This window comes from Brassica rapa, chromosome A05, assembly GCF_000309985.2.
Source record: "Brassica rapa cultivar Chiifu-401-42 chromosome A05, CAAS_Brap_v3.01, whole genome shotgun sequence".
NCBI classification, from domain to species: Eukaryota; Viridiplantae; Streptophyta; class Magnoliopsida; order Brassicales; family Brassicaceae; genus Brassica; species Brassica rapa.
In genome coordinates, this window is record NC_024799.2 from 7,101,810 (window position 1) to 7,120,140 (window position 18,331).

At 36.1% G+C, this 18,331-nt stretch overlaps 4 protein-coding genes across 4 annotated transcripts; 3 read left to right on the forward strand and 1 right to left on the reverse strand.

Annotated features, from left to right (window-relative positions):
- Positions 1-102: 102 nt before the first annotated feature.
- Positions 103-4,443, forward strand: LOC103867712 (ras-related protein RABA5d). The gene is made up of 2 exons (XM_009145809.2): positions 103-3,053; positions 4,036-4,443. The coding sequence occupies exons 1-2, from the start codon at positions 2,720-2,722 to the stop codon at positions 4,359-4,361; spliced, it is 660 nt and encodes a 219-aa protein (XP_009144057.1). The 5' UTR covers positions 103-2,719; the 3' UTR covers positions 4,362-4,443.
- Positions 4,444-4,570: 127 nt separating this feature from the next.
- LOC103867710 (importin beta-like SAD2) lies at positions 4,571-11,695 on the reverse strand. Its single transcript, XM_018658992.2, has 22 exons — positions 11,408-11,695; positions 11,168-11,303; positions 11,011-11,098; positions 10,621-10,770; positions 10,117-10,279; positions 9,776-9,960; positions 9,522-9,695; positions 9,040-9,185; positions 8,839-8,962; positions 8,576-8,756; positions 8,131-8,290; positions 7,977-8,018; positions 7,770-7,888; positions 7,477-7,675; positions 7,057-7,188; positions 6,859-6,962; positions 6,419-6,598; positions 6,052-6,191; positions 5,792-5,931; positions 5,550-5,710; positions 5,323-5,452; positions 4,571-5,223 (listed from the first exon to the last, which is right to left on the reverse strand). Exons 1-22 carry the CDS (start codon positions 11,498-11,500, stop codon positions 5,048-5,050), a joined length of 3,123 nt encoding a protein of 1,040 aa, XP_018514508.2. The 5' UTR covers positions 11,501-11,695; the 3' UTR covers positions 4,571-5,047.
- A 2,423-nt stretch (positions 11,696-14,118) lies between these two features.
- Positions 14,119-15,562, forward strand: LOC103867857 (mitogen-activated protein kinase kinase kinase 17). Its single transcript, XM_009145941.2, has 2 exons — positions 14,119-14,138; positions 14,417-15,562. Exons 1-2 carry the CDS (start codon positions 14,119-14,121, stop codon positions 15,522-15,524), a joined length of 1,128 nt encoding a protein of 375 aa, XP_009144189.1. The 3' UTR covers positions 15,525-15,562.
- A 1,620-nt stretch (positions 15,563-17,182) lies between these two features.
- LOC103867713 (mitogen-activated protein kinase kinase kinase 17) lies at positions 17,183-18,311 on the forward strand. Its single transcript, XM_009145810.3, has one exon. It carries the CDS (start codon positions 17,227-17,229, stop codon positions 18,061-18,063), a length of 837 nt encoding a protein of 278 aa, XP_009144058.2. The 5' UTR covers positions 17,183-17,226; the 3' UTR covers positions 18,064-18,311.
- Positions 18,312-18,331: the final 20 nt, after the last annotated feature.

Sequence of the window (18,331 nt, forward strand, 5' to 3'; positions counted from 1 at the left end):
GGGCTTTTTAAGCTATGCCACATAGGCACAAATATTCTCATCCAACCAAAATGCCATGTCATTCTAGATTGGACTTGGATTTTTAAAAAATTAATCAGCTTTGCAGCCCTTTTGACCCATCATGCAGCTGTCTCGATCCCGTTTCGCAGCCCAGCCTATTTACCCAGCCCTTTGTCGATTCTATTTCATTCGCAGGCCCAGCCCATTTTTTATACAGATAGCAAGTTTATTGTTCCATATATGATTCTTAGTATTTGAATATAACATATAACATATAAATCTAATAATATTAAAATATATTTTGTTTTTGTTAAGGGTAGTAGAACATCTGACATGAAAACCGAAGAACTAAAATATAAAAAATGAAAATTATATGATATTCATAAAATTTTCCATCTGCTTTGTCTTAAAAAAAAATAATTACGTAACTAACATTGCATGATGTTACGTACAAACTTTTGTTAGCTTTTATTTTGTAGTTTTATGATAATTACAATAGTATACATAATGAGAATGAATAATATATATAGAAATTATGTCGTTAGTTATTGAAACTACTTTGAAAATTTAAAATATTTATTTTTTATTTTATACAATTTTAAATCTAAATCTCAAATCCCCACCCGTTAATTATAACCCTAAATAACCACATCACACTAAAATCTTTCATTTTACTAAATTTAATAAGTAAAATGACATTAATACCCTAAATATATTAAAAATTACATTGAAAGTGGAATAAGCTTACATTGAAAATGGGTGCCCTTTCATGCTTCTAAGGAATTTAAATCAAAAGAAAGGGTTATGCAATGGAACACGTCTGATTGTTCCTTACCTAGGTGAGTGTGTTATTAGAGGTGAAATAGTTACAGGCTCTCATATTGGATATAAAGTGGACCTTCCAAGAATCATACTATCGGAATCAGTAACTAAACATCCATTAACCCTTGAAAGGCGGCAATTTCCAATCAGGCTATGTTACGCAATGACAATTAATAAAAGTTAGGGTTAGAGTTTGAAATGTGTCTTATTGTATTTGCCACAACCCGTTTTCACCCATGGACAGCTCTATGTTGCTTTTTACCGAGTTATTACCCAGACAGGCCTCAAAATTATACAAGGAAAGGATCAAAAGATAGGAAGAGTTAAAAACATAGTCTACAAAAAAATATACAACGGTCTACCTCGCTCCCCTAAAAAAATATTATTTTGCAACACAATTCACAACACAATCCAAAAATACTAAATTCCTTTCTCTCTCCCCCAGAATCACGATCAGATGCTCACCCAGAGCAGATTCCCCGGAATCACGAACAAATTTCTATACCCTAAGATGCAAGTAACCAGTAAATTTGCCGACCAAAACTCTCCGAACTCAATAATGAATATGTACTAACAAAATTATTTTATAATAATAGGCCCGCTCGCAATAGAAAATGCCATCTCTACAAGACCATTCACAATATACTTCGCAGACATCGTCTACGTCTTATCTTATTTTTATTCCTTTTCGTTAGCTACCAAACTCTATTCCCTTTGGACAATTACTTATTTATACTGTCAAACTATTTAGTTTTGAACTGTGTGAACTGGATAACGTTCCCTTTAGATTGGATTGGATTGCGTTTACACAGGTAATAACATTTTATTAAATAATATTTGTTTTAAGCAATAAATATATAATACAATAATTTTTTGTAGATCCAAAATGGTACGTCTAACCATATGGGACAACGAGGCGGCTAATTTCAGGGAGTTAAATCGCATATCTACCAGGAAAAACCAAATCGTAATCATCACAAGTATCATTCCAAGGTTACATGAAAGTAATAAACTAAACAAAAAGTTAATGTCAAACTAAATACTTACAAATATTACACTTATACAGGAAAACTATCATTCACGACCACATCATGATCGCACTTTTACTTTGACACCGACATTGATATCATACAACGCTTCTAAAAGACGAATAAACTGCTATCCTAAGCCTGATAGCAAACGACACAACTCAATACTCAAAAATACTCTTTTCTCCTATGAAATTTGATTGCTCAACACAATATATTATTCAAACTTACTTTTGTTTAGAAAAGAAAAACTGATCACCGCGCATCACATTCAAATAAAAACTCCATGGTTAAATCTACAACACACAAAATTAACAAACACTTTCTTAAACTAAAAACTACTAATCAAAAATATAAATTTTCTTAATTTGAACATGTTATCCGCGCGTAGCGCGGACACCGAATCTAGTAATTATGTAATAAAAACCTGTCTCTATGTACATTCGTTTTTTTAATCTGTCTGGATTGTTCAACCCAATCGTATAAATATTAATTAGTCATCTTTATACTTTATGCTAACAATTGACAGCAGACCGTAAACACATTTTTATTTACATAGACAAAGCTCTCTCTAAAGCCTGACCCACTTTAACATCATTAATTATGGGCTTTGTTTGGGTAAACCGTAAACATAACATATTTGAACGCATTTTCTCTAATAATCTATATTTGTTAATAAGTTATAATTCCACCGAACTTCACGGCACATAATTAAAACAATAATGAGAAAATAATTTGAACCACTTCATGCGCAGTATGTCCTCCTTGGCCCTTGCCAGCTTGTCTCTTTCACACAAACCTCCGACTCTCTCTCTCTCCCTAAAACGTAAAACCAGTCGCATCTCTGTTTCTAGAAATCACGAACAAAGATGTCGTCGGATGATGAAGGAGGAGAGGAGTATCTCTTCAAGATTGTGATAATCGGCGACTCGGCCGTCGGGAAATCGAACCTTCTGTCTCGCTACGCACGTAACGAGTTCAACGCCCATTCTAAAGCCACGATCGGCGTCGAGTTTCAGACGCAGAGCATGGAAATCGAAGGCAAGGAGGTCAGAGCTCAGATTTGGGATACTGCTGGTCAAGAACGCTTCCGTGCCGTTACCTCCGCTTATTACCGCGGCGCTGTCGGAGCATTCGTTGTTTACGACATCAGCCGTCGTACCACCTTTGAGAGTGTCGGACGTTGGCTCGATGAGCTCAAGAGTAAGTCTCCGTTGCTAGCTAGATTCACTCTGCTGGTTGATTTTATATACATCTCTTTTCTTTGACTAATCTCTCTGAAATGATTCTGAATATTGTAAGGTTTAACTAATTAGGTCCTTATATCTGACGATAACTGAAACACTGCCGTATGTATATGTATTTTTATCATTACTTAAAGAAACATACTATTAACTGCAATGGCGATTCATACAAACTAATCTTCTAATTTTCAGTTAGTAGTATACTGTATTAAACCAATAACAATTCATAGAAGCTAAATCTTTTAATAAAAAATTGGGTCAAACAAAGGATTTTAATTCAACCCAACTTTTATTTGGTAGAATTTTCTTGACTTTCTTCTCCACATTTGGTGGATTTAGTTTATCTAACTAATGTATGGACTATTTTAGACTAAAGTTTTTATGAAGATATTTGTGTTTCTTAGCCCACAAGTAAAGTGGCCTAAGCTAGAACAACCACAGTTTACTTCTTGAATCTCTCTTTAGACAGCGAGAAAAAAAGAAGATCTTTGGATATTAGAAAATAAACAAGAGAGAGCTGGTAAATTTTTGTTTCACTTTCTATAAGAAGAAAGTAGGGTAATATAACTAATGAGTAGTTGGCATACTGGTTAAAACTTTTAGATCACCTAGTAGAAATTTAAGATATCGCAAGTGTAAGTCTAGTAGGGAGGCATATTATCTTCAAAGTAAATTTAATTTAACATGGTATAGATCTCGCGCTATAAAATGTATTTGATTTACGGAGTTAAAACCTCTTAATTAGTCGTTAAAAAAAGTAGCATAAAACAATGCCCAGTCTACTTACTTTAACTTCATCTTGATTCTCATTAGGTGGATGGACATATACTAGTCTTACATTTTCCTAAGTTTGAGTAAACAGGGTAAAGATTCATATGTTCAGTTTTGATTTGAATGGTTACTTTGGTAAAAGTTTGTTGTCTGTTTTTTGTTTTGTGCAGCACATTCGGATACAACGGTGGCGAGGATGCTGGTGGGAAACAAGTGCGACCTAGAAAGTATGAGAGCGGTGAGCGTGGAAGAAGGCAAGGCCCTGGCAGAAACTCAAGGATTATTCTTCATGGAAACATCAGCTCTCGATTCAACAAACGTTAAAACTGCTTTTGAGATGGTGATCCGAGACATCTACACCAATATTAGCCGGAAACAACTCAACTCCGACACATATAAAACTCAACTGGGTTCCAACAACCGAGTAAGTCTGGTGAAAGACGACAATAAGGGATCCAGTCAAGTGTTCGGTTTCTCTTGTTGTTCTTCCTCATGATCTCATCTCATTTTGGTTCTATCTATTTATTCATTTGTTACTACTCTCTACAAAGTAATTCATAATTTTCTTCTTTTGTTTATTTTATCTCTTGTAGAGAAGGCGACGACTTTTTACGATGACTAGATACTTTTTTTCCAGTTAATCAAGAAAAGTGAACACATTAATTGATTACTAAAAAGTAAAAACACATTAAAGAAACTTCCGACTGACAGAATAATTTTCACTTTATGAAAGAATGGTCGTACAACCTGTGTGATGACCTTTGCTGATCTCTGTATGAGATCAAAAGTTCAATATAATCTTTCCTAAAAATCTAATCCCAAAAAGACAAGACACAATGTGTGTGCAGCAGCAAGCATATGGATAAAAGAGTACACAAAAATCCCCCACGCAAGACAGAGACACAACGTAACACACCAAAACCTTCTCTTCAGACTATAAGAGACTCCATCATCATCTTCAATCAATCTTACCAAAACATGCAAACCTTCTGACCGTAACACACGGTTTCACAACGTAACACACCAAAACCTTCTCTTCAGACTATAAGCACAAAACATGCAAACTTCTAACTTGGAAGCACGAGGCAATGCTGAATGTATGTATGAACGAGAATCTCACCAAAATGAATTGCTTTGTGCTTATCAGACACACTACCGCTTCGATCATCCAAGCTTAAGAGATCATATAGCAGGAACAGGAGTAGCAGCAGCTTCTGCTGCCTTCTTTTGCTTCTCTTTCTCCATCTCCACTCTTCTCACCTCTGCGTGCTGTGCTATTCCGTTTGCGATCGCCTGATAATTGAAGTCCAGTGACTGGTTAAGGTTCTGAAACCTCTGCGCATCTGACGCCTGCATAACTGTTCAAAGGGCAAGGATGCGATTAAGCAAATATGTACACTGGTGATATAGTATTGTCTGCTCGAGAATGGTGATCAGAAGATTTTATATAGCAGTACCTCTGATTGCGTCGACAAAGAATACAAAGGCATCCACCTCATCGATGGGTGACTGGAACTCTTCTTCGTCGCTAAAGTCATCATCATCAGAATCATCGTCATCTTCATCATCATATCCGAAGGCCTTTGCCTATGAAATGGACAAGCGAGTAGGGAAACAATCAATTCCGAAAGAAAGAAAAAAATCATAGTTGGCAAGGGATGTCTAAACAAAGCATTTGACAAACCTGTGCAGCTAACTTCTTCAGTTTCTTGCTTTCTGCTTCATCTCCGTCCTCGGTATCATCCATCCCCATCTCCCCATCAGAACCATCATCATCATCGTCTTCATCACTCTCGAGTCCATTCAACTCATTCTCATAATCTACTTCTGTCTCCTTTGCTGCTTCTGCGATTAATACGGGAAAGGGAATAGTCGTAAATGTTACCAGACCAAGTGGAGAGAAAATGTATCATAAGCACAACATACCAGCTATCTGATTCTTATATGCAACTAGAAGATCAAGTGTTGCCCTGAAAACACGCTGCAGCGCTTCGTCGGGGAATTGACCACCCGGGAGAGCAAGTAATGAAGTCAAACCCAAGCAGCAAACCTTTTTATCGTGTTCCCTGGTATAAAAAGAACAACCACTTTATCAGCTAATCACAGTGAGAAAAATTAAAGTAACACCATTACATTTGTAAGTTTACCATAACAAGATAGGAGATAATAACAAGCATCAAAGATACCTTTTGAAATTTGCTGGCAGGCCACTCTTTCTTTTTTGTTGCAACATCTGGAACCAATGATCAAACACAGTAGAAGCAAGTCCTGTGTTATGCAACACACCAAGCGTCAAACCTGGATTGTAGTAAAGCATGTTTGCCACCTGCGAATATAAATCATAATTTTCTTTTAGAAAATGATCAAGATAGCAAAAATTTTAAATGCAATAATGGTGGTTCACTACAAACTAAAGCTCAACCCATCGTAACCATCAATTCAATGCAATCTCAACTGATTCATAATTTCATATTGTGACATTGTGATGATTAAAGAAATAAAATTGTAAGTTGGAATGACATCATGCTAACAAATTCTCCAGACAGTTCTTACCACTTGAATAAGAAGAGATTTTAGGTACGAAGTCTCCGCTCGTTGTAACCTATCAATCGTGAGCCGAAGATATGGTTCAACCCACTGATCCACCTGCCCTTTGCAATTCTGGAAAACAACTTCAATAAGCTTTGGAGCAGACTCAATATCACTGTCTTCTATGTTTCTGTCGGTCATAAGCTGTAGAAACAGAAAAGTGACACATAAATTAGTTATGCAGGCTAATGAGTGATTTGCTTGTGAATAGAGAAACATGAGAGGTGCTTATATATGTATAACATCTCGATACTACTGTAGGAAGATTTGTCATATTTAATGCTGAATATGTATTTTTGTGTTTGCCCAATATGCTAGAGGCCAAATACTTCCTACCAGTATAGGCATGGATAAAATGATAAAGTGAGAATCTATCATTCATAATTCCATAACCTTATACTTACAGTTGAAAGAACAGTAAATAGACTTTGCTGATAGTTGGGCTCCTTGCAAGTGAGGAAATGAGCAGTTCCCCTCGATATAAAGTTGTCCATTGGAACCAAAATATCTACATTTCCAAAAAAAATAGCTTAGTGTATGTAGCAAAAAAGATTGACATGAAGGTTAAACTATACAGAAAACAGATACGAGAGAAGCCATACTTGGAAAGAAATCAATTGCCCAATCGACCAAGGCTTCCACCATTAATGGCCAGAGACTCCACATGCCCAATGAAATGTTAGGTGAATAAAAGGTGATGTATGATGCAATCTCCAAAACTTCTTCGAATACGTCTGCCAAATCACATAGGAGGATGCTTTAGTACCAATAAAAAATAGCTGGAAAAGGAAATGAGTGATCTTGAGATCTGATATTACACACGTAGCAAAAGGCTCACAAAAAAAAAGTAATGGATAATATAAAACTATCTAGAAATGCATAGTAATGGAATGAATCAAAATGGCTAACAAATCAGTCCAAAAGTTCAGCATCCAGATACAATACAACTTAAGCTCGTCAACAAACTAAGGACCAGAGCTAAAATGAGAAAAGTAAAGAAATGATTTAAACATCAAATTTACCTTGGCCATCAGCGGTCAACATTTTCTGCATTATTGGAAGTATCGTTGGCTCTATCTCAACAAAAAGCTGAGGAAGACTGCTAACAGATTCAAGGATTGTACTTATGGCACGCAAACAACCGACTGCAGCTAAAGCTCCCACGTCATCTAGATCATCACTGGCTTCTGACGTGTTTAAGCACCTCCAAAATGCAGCCGCCTGAGAAAAAGGAGAGGCAGAAATACATATATCTCAAAGTTCAAACTACAAACGTTCAATAAATCTATACAAATGAGAGAGCTGATTTCCTTACCAGATTTTGGCATAATCCAAAAGCATAAGGAGCCATCTCCTCACCAAACTTATCGACAATGGTCTCCAACGTAAAAACAAGGTCTTCATTCTCTACCTCATTCATGAGTTTGAAAAATTCTGATAGGAGCAAGATCACCAGTAAGTGAAAGCATTAGTTTAATTCAACGATACTGACTATCTAGTTTTTAAAACCAAGGTTACCTACCATCAAGTAACTGAGGGAGGATTGGGCGTATCTCATTCAAATCTGCAAGTTTGACCAGACAGTTTTAATTAGACATATATAAACCAACACACAATCGAGAAGACAATGCACAAGTGCAAACAGATTGATTGATATGCAGGAGAAAATCACATACCATTGCAGGCCTCAACAAATGAACGTAATGCAAAAACTGAATCAACACGGACAGGGAGATCAGGATCACGCATTCCCGAAACAACACTGTGCAATGCTTTGCGAAAGTTGTTCTGATCTGAGAAGTTGATGTGGGCATACTGTCCAGCTACCCATGCAGCCTACATCCAAAAACTCAATCGTTAAACAGATCAAGGGGCTCCAAAAGAGTATACTATTACTATCTAATACTGGAAATAAAACAGGAAATACATCCTAATGTATCGACAACATCGCAACAGTCACCTAAATATCACAACAGTTTATCATTTTTCTTCTGTTGTTAAATATTTTTTTTAAGCAATACTGAGTTCTCAAACAAATTGAGAAATACAACAGAACCCCTATCATGGAAACCATGGATTGATGAGGTATCAATTACAAATTTAAGCCAAAACAATGAATACCTTTGCTCTAAGATGTCCAGCTGGACTACTGAATTCAGGAAAAATATGTTGTACCAACATATGCTCTAGTTCAGATTTATAGGGATCAGTTTGCTTCAGTTTATCACAAAGAGCTCCAACAGCAAGCATAGCGCCATCTTTTTGACGATATGGCTTATGTTGAGCAGGAGCTTCGTCATAACTACCAACAGTGGAAAAAACAAGTTCTCAACAGGACACAACTGAAAGAAGAAGATTGAAACGGAAGAGCTCAAATGGAATACCTCCTGAAGATCCCTACAACAAACTGAACAAACTTTGGGAGGTTATCTTTCCCACGTTTTCGAACCAATTCATTTACAAAATCCATAGACGCTGTTCGCGGACTGTACAGGTCTTCAATGATATCTGCAGTGCAGCCCAACAAATTTCATTAAATATAATATGTTTGACTTCTCAAGAAAGTCACTATTTTTAATACTTACTGTAACCCTTCCTCACGTATTCATGTGGGTCTTCCTCCCAAAGTTTTTGATCAGAGTCGTTAAAGCACATTAGAGGGAAAACAATCTCAAAAAGCAGAACATCCAGCCGAGGTAGCAGCAATTTGTACATGCTACTCTTTGAAATGCTGCAGATACAATGAATTACTGTCAGGACTTAAGAACTCCCTCAACGAGAAATGCCACATATGTAAAATACAGTAGTAGAGTTTTATTTATTTAAGCTGCAGGGAAGATGGCAAGATACATTATAATACATGCCAAGAGGCAGAATGTGTAAAATTACAACAAAAAACATATAAACATATAGAGTATTCTAATTAAAATCAATACCGTTCAATCCTTTACCAAAAATCAAATCTATAATGCCAGGGAAAGGAGAATTGACGTCAACCAAGTGGGGGCACACTGAATGTAGACAAGTATGCTAACAAACCTAGAGCACAAGGAACAGTAAGACAAACCTGTTACTTAAGTACTGAAGGAGAAGATTGGTAACTCTGTCGGGAAGATAACCTCCAACACGAATAGTATTCAGACAATTTAGGTGGCCTTCCAAAATTCTGCCGGCATAATTTTTTTGAAACATTTGGGCGAAAGGCTTGTTTTCTGGAGTTTGAAGTTTTGGGTCTCCAAACCTATGACAACGAATGCTCACCAAAATTTAATGGACCTTCCAAGAGTACTTTTGATTAATATATTAACTTCAGAGACATACCGACTATAGATCCTGTTTAAGATGTGCACTGTCCACTTCTTGACCTTCCACCAGCCCCAAGATTTTCTAAGTTCCGGATCCATAGGCTGACCTTCAACTGGAACAGGACGCTCCGAAACACTCAAGAACAGAACCATCCAGGCATTGAATACGTTAATATCAAATAATTGCTTTGGGAGCTCCAGCTGCCACATAAAAATAGTACAAAATGAATCATGTGATGAATCTTTGGAAAGAAACAATAACAGGGACGGCTTCAGTAAGCCTAGCGATCCCTTCTTTTATTTATTTATCGACTAGCAAATTTGCCAATTGCCAGTATGATCTCGTTACCGACTTACATATATTGATGACCAAAATATTTTGCATATCAGCTTCATTAACTCTGCTATCTCGAGTGAGGGATTTTCTATCTGGATAAGTCCATTAAAAATAGTCAAAAGTAGAGGAAATGTCTCCTCCACAATGCGGGAAACTGGTGTCCGCTCCTCGTCTGACTTGAACCTAGAAATCAAAATTACGAAACAGAATCAAAATAATGCAGCGCATCTAGATTTACTGCTAGGATGCTTAAAAAATGAGATTGTCATGTCGATTCGTAATGAACACTTTTCGTTCCTGGGCTGGAACTCATCTAAACTTCACAAGACATTCCGAATTTCGTTTGAAAGAGCAATTGGCATCATGTATTCTAATAGTACACTTTCTAAACATCATCTTAACATTCCTTGTACAAAACGATTGCCTCTTCCTGTAATTTTTTTCACTCAAGAGTGGTTACCAACTTAACACCTAAAGTTTTTACTCGTGTGCTACACTGAAACAGTCAAATTTGTGTTACTTACTCATATTTCCTGGAGAGTATCCGTAACACAAACAAAGCTCCATAAATTTGTTGATTTTGCAAGTTGTACTTCACCCAATCTAGAAGCCGTGGCCATTGCTCTGGGTAGTCAGCATATATGATTGTCTTGAGGGACTCTCCAAGTTGTGATCTGGATCATAAAATAAGGAAGAGAAACATAATTATGATTGAAGTTGAGAGAAAAAAAATCTAAATTCGGAAAATATCATCCACAATTCACTGTTTCAGGATATCTAGCAGTTAAGGATAATGCAAAAGACACATACAAACATGCATGATACATATATTAGCCTTCTGCAAAGTGGGGACTATCAGCTTGTAGACTATCTAGCATCTTTCCACCAATCAGACCTTGAGCAGACAAATTTACCTGAGTAAGGTCGGAACTTGGGTGACATAGACGAGGATGTTGTCCCTCACCAATTCTTTGTCGCTTTGCAATATCATCGGCTGCTCTCCTGCACCGTTAGATACACGAATCAACCTAACAGCTTCTGATAATCACAGAAAATAATATTATTATTTACCAGAATCATCAGGTGACCAGTTCTTAGCAATGAAGTTCTTGAACTGAATACTAGCAATCTGACGCACTGCCATGTCACAGTTCCCATCCACGGCTATCTGCAACAATCTCACCAAGTGCTGTGGCGTGTGCTGCAACTGTTAAGAGAAGAGAACAACGCATCAGAAACCAATGAATCTAATCTAGTATCGATTCAAAAACTAACAAACGTATATACATCTCTAGAGAATTCAAGTAAGACCTGATTGAGTTGCTGCTCAGAAGCTTTGCGTTCATCGGGATTGGGGCTGAGCGCGGCGGCTCGGAGGATCAAAGCGAGGCTTGGCAGATCCATCCTCCGGGGAGTTTGGAAATCGAGAAACCACTAGAGGAGCAGGTTGATTCGATTTGGAATGTTCCGTACAACAGACCTAGAGAGAGCTCTCAATTGAGTATGGGAGATTCAGTTGAGGTTTTAGAGCTACAACAATGGCGGAGAATGAGGAGGAAGAAGACGATGGTAGGCGAGGGGTTGAGAGGAAAAAATAGAGTATTTAAATGCCTAGGGTTGTTTAACTAACCTTCATTCGGTTGACCCGGGTTGTCTGTGGCCGGTTTATATCGTACCGGGTCTTCTCCAACTAAATTGATTACGTGTACGGGACAAATGAATAACGGACAAAGTTTTTGGTAATTTTGCAACAAACAAAAAAAAATCGAAAAGAATTGACATTTTTTCCTAATGTCGATGTATTCTTGAGAATTGCAATATTCGTATTTGTTTATGGTCAATACATATCCAGATGAGAATATCATTGAAACCAAATGGGGGTAATGATATTGTTTAGGCAAAGCGTTCTGCATATGTAATTTGTATTTTTAATTTTTATGAAACACTAACATCGTTTATAGTTTTCTGTCCAAGCGTGTGACGAGCACGACCATCTCGTTACTAATTAGCATGGATTCAAGTTTAGCACTTTCATTTTCTATAGATTTTATATTTTTTAGTTTTTAAGTGACTTTTGTATATTCAGGTCAATTAAATTTTAGCCAATTTTTTTTTGTCGATTGAGGATTTACATATATTATTTTATACATTTAGAACAAGTTAAAAACTAATGATTAGTGTTTCATAATAACATTACTAGGTAATAATCCGCGCCTTGCGCGGTGGATGTAATTATTAGTTTCGTTATTTTTAATAAAAAGATATTAAATCTGTTTAATCTGGATATTGGTTAGGTTTTACGTTTTTGTTTTGTTTTTAATCTTCTAAAATATAACTATTATTTTAAATTATTATTCATTTTAGTTTATTCGGTTAAAATGTTTGATTTTTTGGTTTTTTCCAGGAAAAACCAAAAATTAATATTATTTGTTTATTTTCATATTATGAATTTTAGATAGTCGTCATGTCGAACCAATAGTTTCATATTATAGTTTTTAAACAGATAATAGTTTAAGAAAAATAAAAAAAATTATTAAAACAAATCATTTCGCTACAATTTGGTCGGTGGTGAAAGAAGCATTAAGAAAAAATATTTCAACTTTCAAAAAAATTAGATACTTCAGTTGTGGTGAATACTTAGTTATAAGGTGCTCACATCAAGGTGCACATGTATGTTTAATACTTAGATAGAAGGTGCTCATATCAAGGTGCACATGTATGTTTATGTAAAAAGTATATAGAAATAGTTGAAAAATATATAAAGATATTGTTAATTAATATTAAATAATATTTTTGTTCAAAATAATACATGAAAGATAAAATTAATTTAAAATAAAAAAGACCTTGACATTAGTCATTTTTCATATAAAGAAAATAAAATTATATCCGTAAATTGGAGTTGCACATATCAAATATTTAGGTATTTGGAAGCATTCTTGTCGATTCAATCTTTAGCCACCTAGATATTCGGTGACTTGGATATCCGAAATGTTTTAGAATTTTAAAGAAAATCCGATTTGATTCGTAAATAAAAGAAAATTTTAAAAATAATATAATAATAACATTTTATTACAAAAATAAAACATTATATAACCTTTTAAATTCTAGTACCTAATATAATAAATTTAATTCATAAAAATATTGTAAAACTGATATAAAGTATAATATATATCACATATATATATAATTCTTTACATATATATATGTATATATATGCATATAACATATCGAATTAGATGTTCCTAAAAATATTGGTATTTGTGATTTGCTTTTTTTTTGATATTGTATTTTTGTATTTGATTTGTTTCGTAGAGTTTCAAATATCCAGATTTTTTGGTTCAAATCAAAACGGATAACAAATCAAATCAAAATTTATGAATATTTTAGTCAATTTTATCCGTAAACAATAAAAATAAAACATATATATATATATATAGTTTGGCTTTTGATTCGTTATCTATTTTTATTCGAACCGAAAAATTCAGAGTTTTATTGGAACCATATATGTGAGTTTTATATTAAAAAAATACAAAATACATAGTGTGAACACATTTATGATTATAGTGTGAATGCGTTAACATATTTATTATCAAATCATTGTGAAGTTGCCACGTGTCTATTATAATGTGAATGCATTTATTACAATGCTTCTCTTTTAATATATAAGGGATATTTGTGTTTGAAAAGAGTTTATGTCAAAGCCTGTAGATAACGCATCCCACTTTTATTTGTTTATAAGACATCTAAAATGCTAGAAACGGCTAATTCTGAATCAGGAAATTTAAAAAAAAAAAAGCAAAATGTTACCATTAAATAGGATTTTTAAAAATCTTCACTGTGCTTGAATAACTGGTGATGTATTTGAATAATTATGGTCGTAGCCGTGGTGATGTATTTGAATACTTATGGTTGTAGCCGAAGCTTAAAGAATGATAATGTTTTTGAATAATCAGGTTTGTTATGATATAATCAAATAATCTAGCTAGTCCAATGGCCAAGACGGGCGTGAAGTGACTTTGCACATGGAACGTCTAAGCCAACGGTATAAAATCGAACCATCGAACCAATGGTAGTCTTGGTAGATGTTCTGTGTAACAACAGCGCGTTATTCAATCTCCAGAATCTAACCGTTTGATTAATAAGATCGAATCAATAAGATCGACGGTTGTTATTCAATTTAGTAGTGTATAGTATATACTTAAATCAAAATTTCCTTTTTATTATCCTAATCGTAATTACACAACTCTAAAAGTTTCTTTATCTCTCTCAACAAATCAAAGATTCAGACTCTAACTAGGTTTTAATTGCAGCGAAGTAAAGTACGAAATTTGTGAAGTCGTTAGGCAAAGGTTCGTTTGGTTCCGTCAATCTCATCAAGTTCACTAAACCCGACGGCTCGAAGCCATACTACCACGCCGTGAAAAGCTCAAACGCACAAGACTTCGAATCTCTCTACAACGAGTTTCAGATTCTGTCTAAACTTAGAGATTGTCCGAGAATTGTGCAAACATATGGTACATCTCTCGAGAGAGGTGTGAATGATAACGGAACAAGAGTTTATAACATGTCGATGGAGTACGCAGCTGGCGGAAGTTTAACTTCGTTCATGGAAACAAGGTCGTTGACGGATACGATGATCAGAGACTTCACTTGTATGATTCTTGAAGGACTTGTCTCTGTTCATGATCACGGATACGTCCACTGCGATCTCAAACCGGACAATCTTCTCTTGTTTCCACGTGATGATGTTGGTGTAACGAAAGAAGTTTCGTATGAGTTGAAGCTTTCAGACTTTGGGATGTCGACAGAAGCTGGAGAGGAGTCGGTGTTTTGGGAGTTTGATTCTCCATACTTGGGAACGCCTCTTTACATGTCTCCTGAGTCTGTTCACTACGGCGTCGCGGAGAAGTCGTTAGACTTGTGGTCGCTAGGTTGTGTTGTGTTGGAGATGTACACAGGAAAGTCTCCGTGGCCGTTCCAGGACTCGGACGAGCTTTTGCGTCATTTATTGGATGAGAAAGCGCCAGAGATTCCAGAGTCTCTTCCTTGGGAGGCAAGGCAGTTTCTGCAAACGTGTTTCGCAAGAGATCCTGTGGAGAGGGGAAGTGCTTCGGAGCTGTTGAAGCATCCGTTTCTTCTTCCGGAAGTTTCTGATGAGAAGAGAGTGATGGTTACAGGCGCCGGAAGTAGGATAAAGTCGGTGGCTGTAATGAAGTCTAGGGTTATAATGAAGAAGCCAATAAGAGTGAAAATTCTTCCACCAAAGACGCCACGGTTTAAGAAAGTTTTGAATAGACCCTTAAGGCTGAAGACTATACCTCCAAAACCCCCAGGATTCAATCTCGTGTTTGTTCAGTCGTTTTGTCTCAGTGTATCAGTGTGTTCTGTCGCTTTGTTACTTGGTGGTAGATGGTGTAGAGCAAATTAATACACAGTTGTGAGGATTGTACAGAGGAAACATCAAGGAGCAGTGGTTTAGTTCCTGTGTCAACATTGTCACTTGATAGAACCATCTCGTAACTTTTGTTTTGTTTTGTTCATCTCTTTGAAATCTGTCTGTTTGTACTTGTATAGATTCTATACGTAACTTTGTAACAACACTTGGAGAATTTATGTTAATTGATTTTTTCTCTTTTCATTGTCTTTGTGTCAAACAAGATAACAAACAAGTCTAGCTAAAAAGTGTGTCCATGTCTCCAAAGCTGAATTAAAGAAGCAGCTGTTCTATGAATAGCTCTAAGGATGTGTGGATGTTCTTCCTAGAAACAGCGTTCAATGATGTTGCAATTATCTACAACCACTTCTCCTTCCCGTTTCAACTTCTTCCCTGAAACTACTCCGTTCTTGACTGCTACAGCTTCCTGAAAATGAATATATTCATACATATGTTTAACAGATAAACTACAAAATGCTCTGCAGTAGATAACATATTTCAAACCATTCATATATATGCATGAATCCTGATAATAACCGAGAAGCAAACATTCAGGTTTGGTCTATGACTTAGCCACTTTATTCAAGTATATATTATTGAACTTTGATGAAGAATTGCCATTTTTTTCCTCCTATATTCTTGAAAATTGCAATATTCGTATTTGTTTATGGTCAATACATGACATATCACTGGAACGATATGTGTAATGATTTTGTTTAGGCAAAGCAAAAGCATCCCCTGTATTTATGTGGTTTGTATTTTTATGGAACACTTAATTTGTTTATGCTTTTCTATCCAAGTGTGATGCGGCGGTGACCATCTCATAATTTGCATGGATTCAAGTTTCGTACTTTCTTTTTCTATAGTTTTTATATGCAACTCTCTTTAAAAAAAATCTTATTTATTTACCTTATATTAGTAAGAGATATTTATGTATATTATATTTATTATAGAAACTTAGACTTGTTGTTATATAAAGGTTTCATATTTGTCTCTCTCTTTTTTGACAAAATTTTCGTATTTGTCTTTTAAAGTAATTTTTGTCTATTTCATATCGATTAAAATTTATAACACTGTGAGTTTGTATCTTCATAAAGAGAACAATGTGTTTGCATGACTGTTGTTGTAGCCGAAGATTCAAGAATGATGATGTGTGAATAGTTATGGTTGTAGCCGGAGATTAAATAATGATCATGTGTTTGTATAGTTGTGGCGGTGTGTTGATAATCCTATTTTCTATAATAAACTAGCAAAGTCCAATGACCAAAAACGGGAGTCAAGTGTTTTGAGCCAACGGTTAAGCTCTTACCAACTGTAACATCGGTGCGTTATTCAGTTTCTCATCTATAACCGTTTGGTTCAGATCGAACCAATGATAGATGATCCTCCGCGTAAGATCGACGGTCGTTATTCAATTTCATCATTCCTTTTTTGTTTCCCTGGCAATTGATTCAACGGTCCAGATCGGATCCTGGTGGATCCTCCGTGTAAGATCGACGGTCACTATTCAATTTCCTTTTTTGATTGTTCAGCAATTTCCTTTTTGATTTAGAAGTATCTAATATATATAGTTGAATAAAGTTTTATCATATCCCCTAATTATACAACTCTAGAAGTTTGCTTTCTCTCTCAAACAAATTAAAAAACTCAGACTCTAACTAGGGTTTTAGTTGCAGTGAAAAGTACATATTCTAGTATGATGGAGTTTGTGAAATCGTTGGGCAAAGGTTCGGGTGGTTCTGTCAATCTCATCAGAGTCACTACACCCGACGGCTCGAACCCGCACTACCACGCCGTGAAAAGCTCAAACTACTACGACTATCTCCACGACGAGTTTCAGATTCTATCTAAGCTCAGAGATTGTCCCGGAATCGTGCAAACCTTTGGAGCATCTCTGTCGAGAGGTTTCAATGTTCACGGGAGAAAAGTTTACAGCATGTCGATGGAGTACGCAGCTGGTGGAAATTTAACTTCTTTCATAGAAACAAGGTCGTTGACGGATACGATGATCAGAGACTTCACTCGTATGATTCTTCAAGGACTCGTCGCTGTTCATGATCTCGGATACGTCCACTGCGATCTCAAACCGGACAATCTTCTCGTGTTTCCACGTGATGTTAATGTTGGTGTGATGAACGAAGTTTCGTACGAGTTGAAGATTTCTGATTTTGGACTGTCGACAGAAGTTGGAGAAGACTCGAAGTTTTGGGAGTTTGATTCTCCCTACTTGGGAACGCCTCTTTACATGTCGCCCGAGTCTGTTCGTTACGGCGTGGCGAAGAAGTCGTTAGACTTGTGGTCGCTAGGTTGCGTTGTGTTGGAGATGCACACAGGAAAGCCTCCGTGGCCGTTCCAAGACTCGAAGGAGTTTTTGCGTCATTTGTTGGATGACAAGGCACCAGAGGTTCCAGAGTATGTTCCTTGGGAAGCACGGCAGTTTCTAGAGACGTGTTTCGCAAGGAATCCTGTGGAGAGAGGAAGCGCTTCGGGTCTGTTGAAGCATCCGTTTCTGATGAGAACAGATGGTCACTAAGAGTGAAGGACTTGGCTTGCGATAGACTGATTAGGATCGTTTACATTGTAATAGCTTATATAGCAAATTCTCATTGTAACAAATCTTTTGTGACATAAATAAAAATTCAGTTCATCATAACTCTAATGCTCAAGAGTTTAAACTCTATAAATCAATGAATCGAACTGAGTATTTTAAAGAGTAAGTTAAAACGGACTGAATGATTTAGACCACTTAGTGGTCCGGCATGGGGTGTTACAGTTATTCCACCAAAGCACACTTCAGTTTA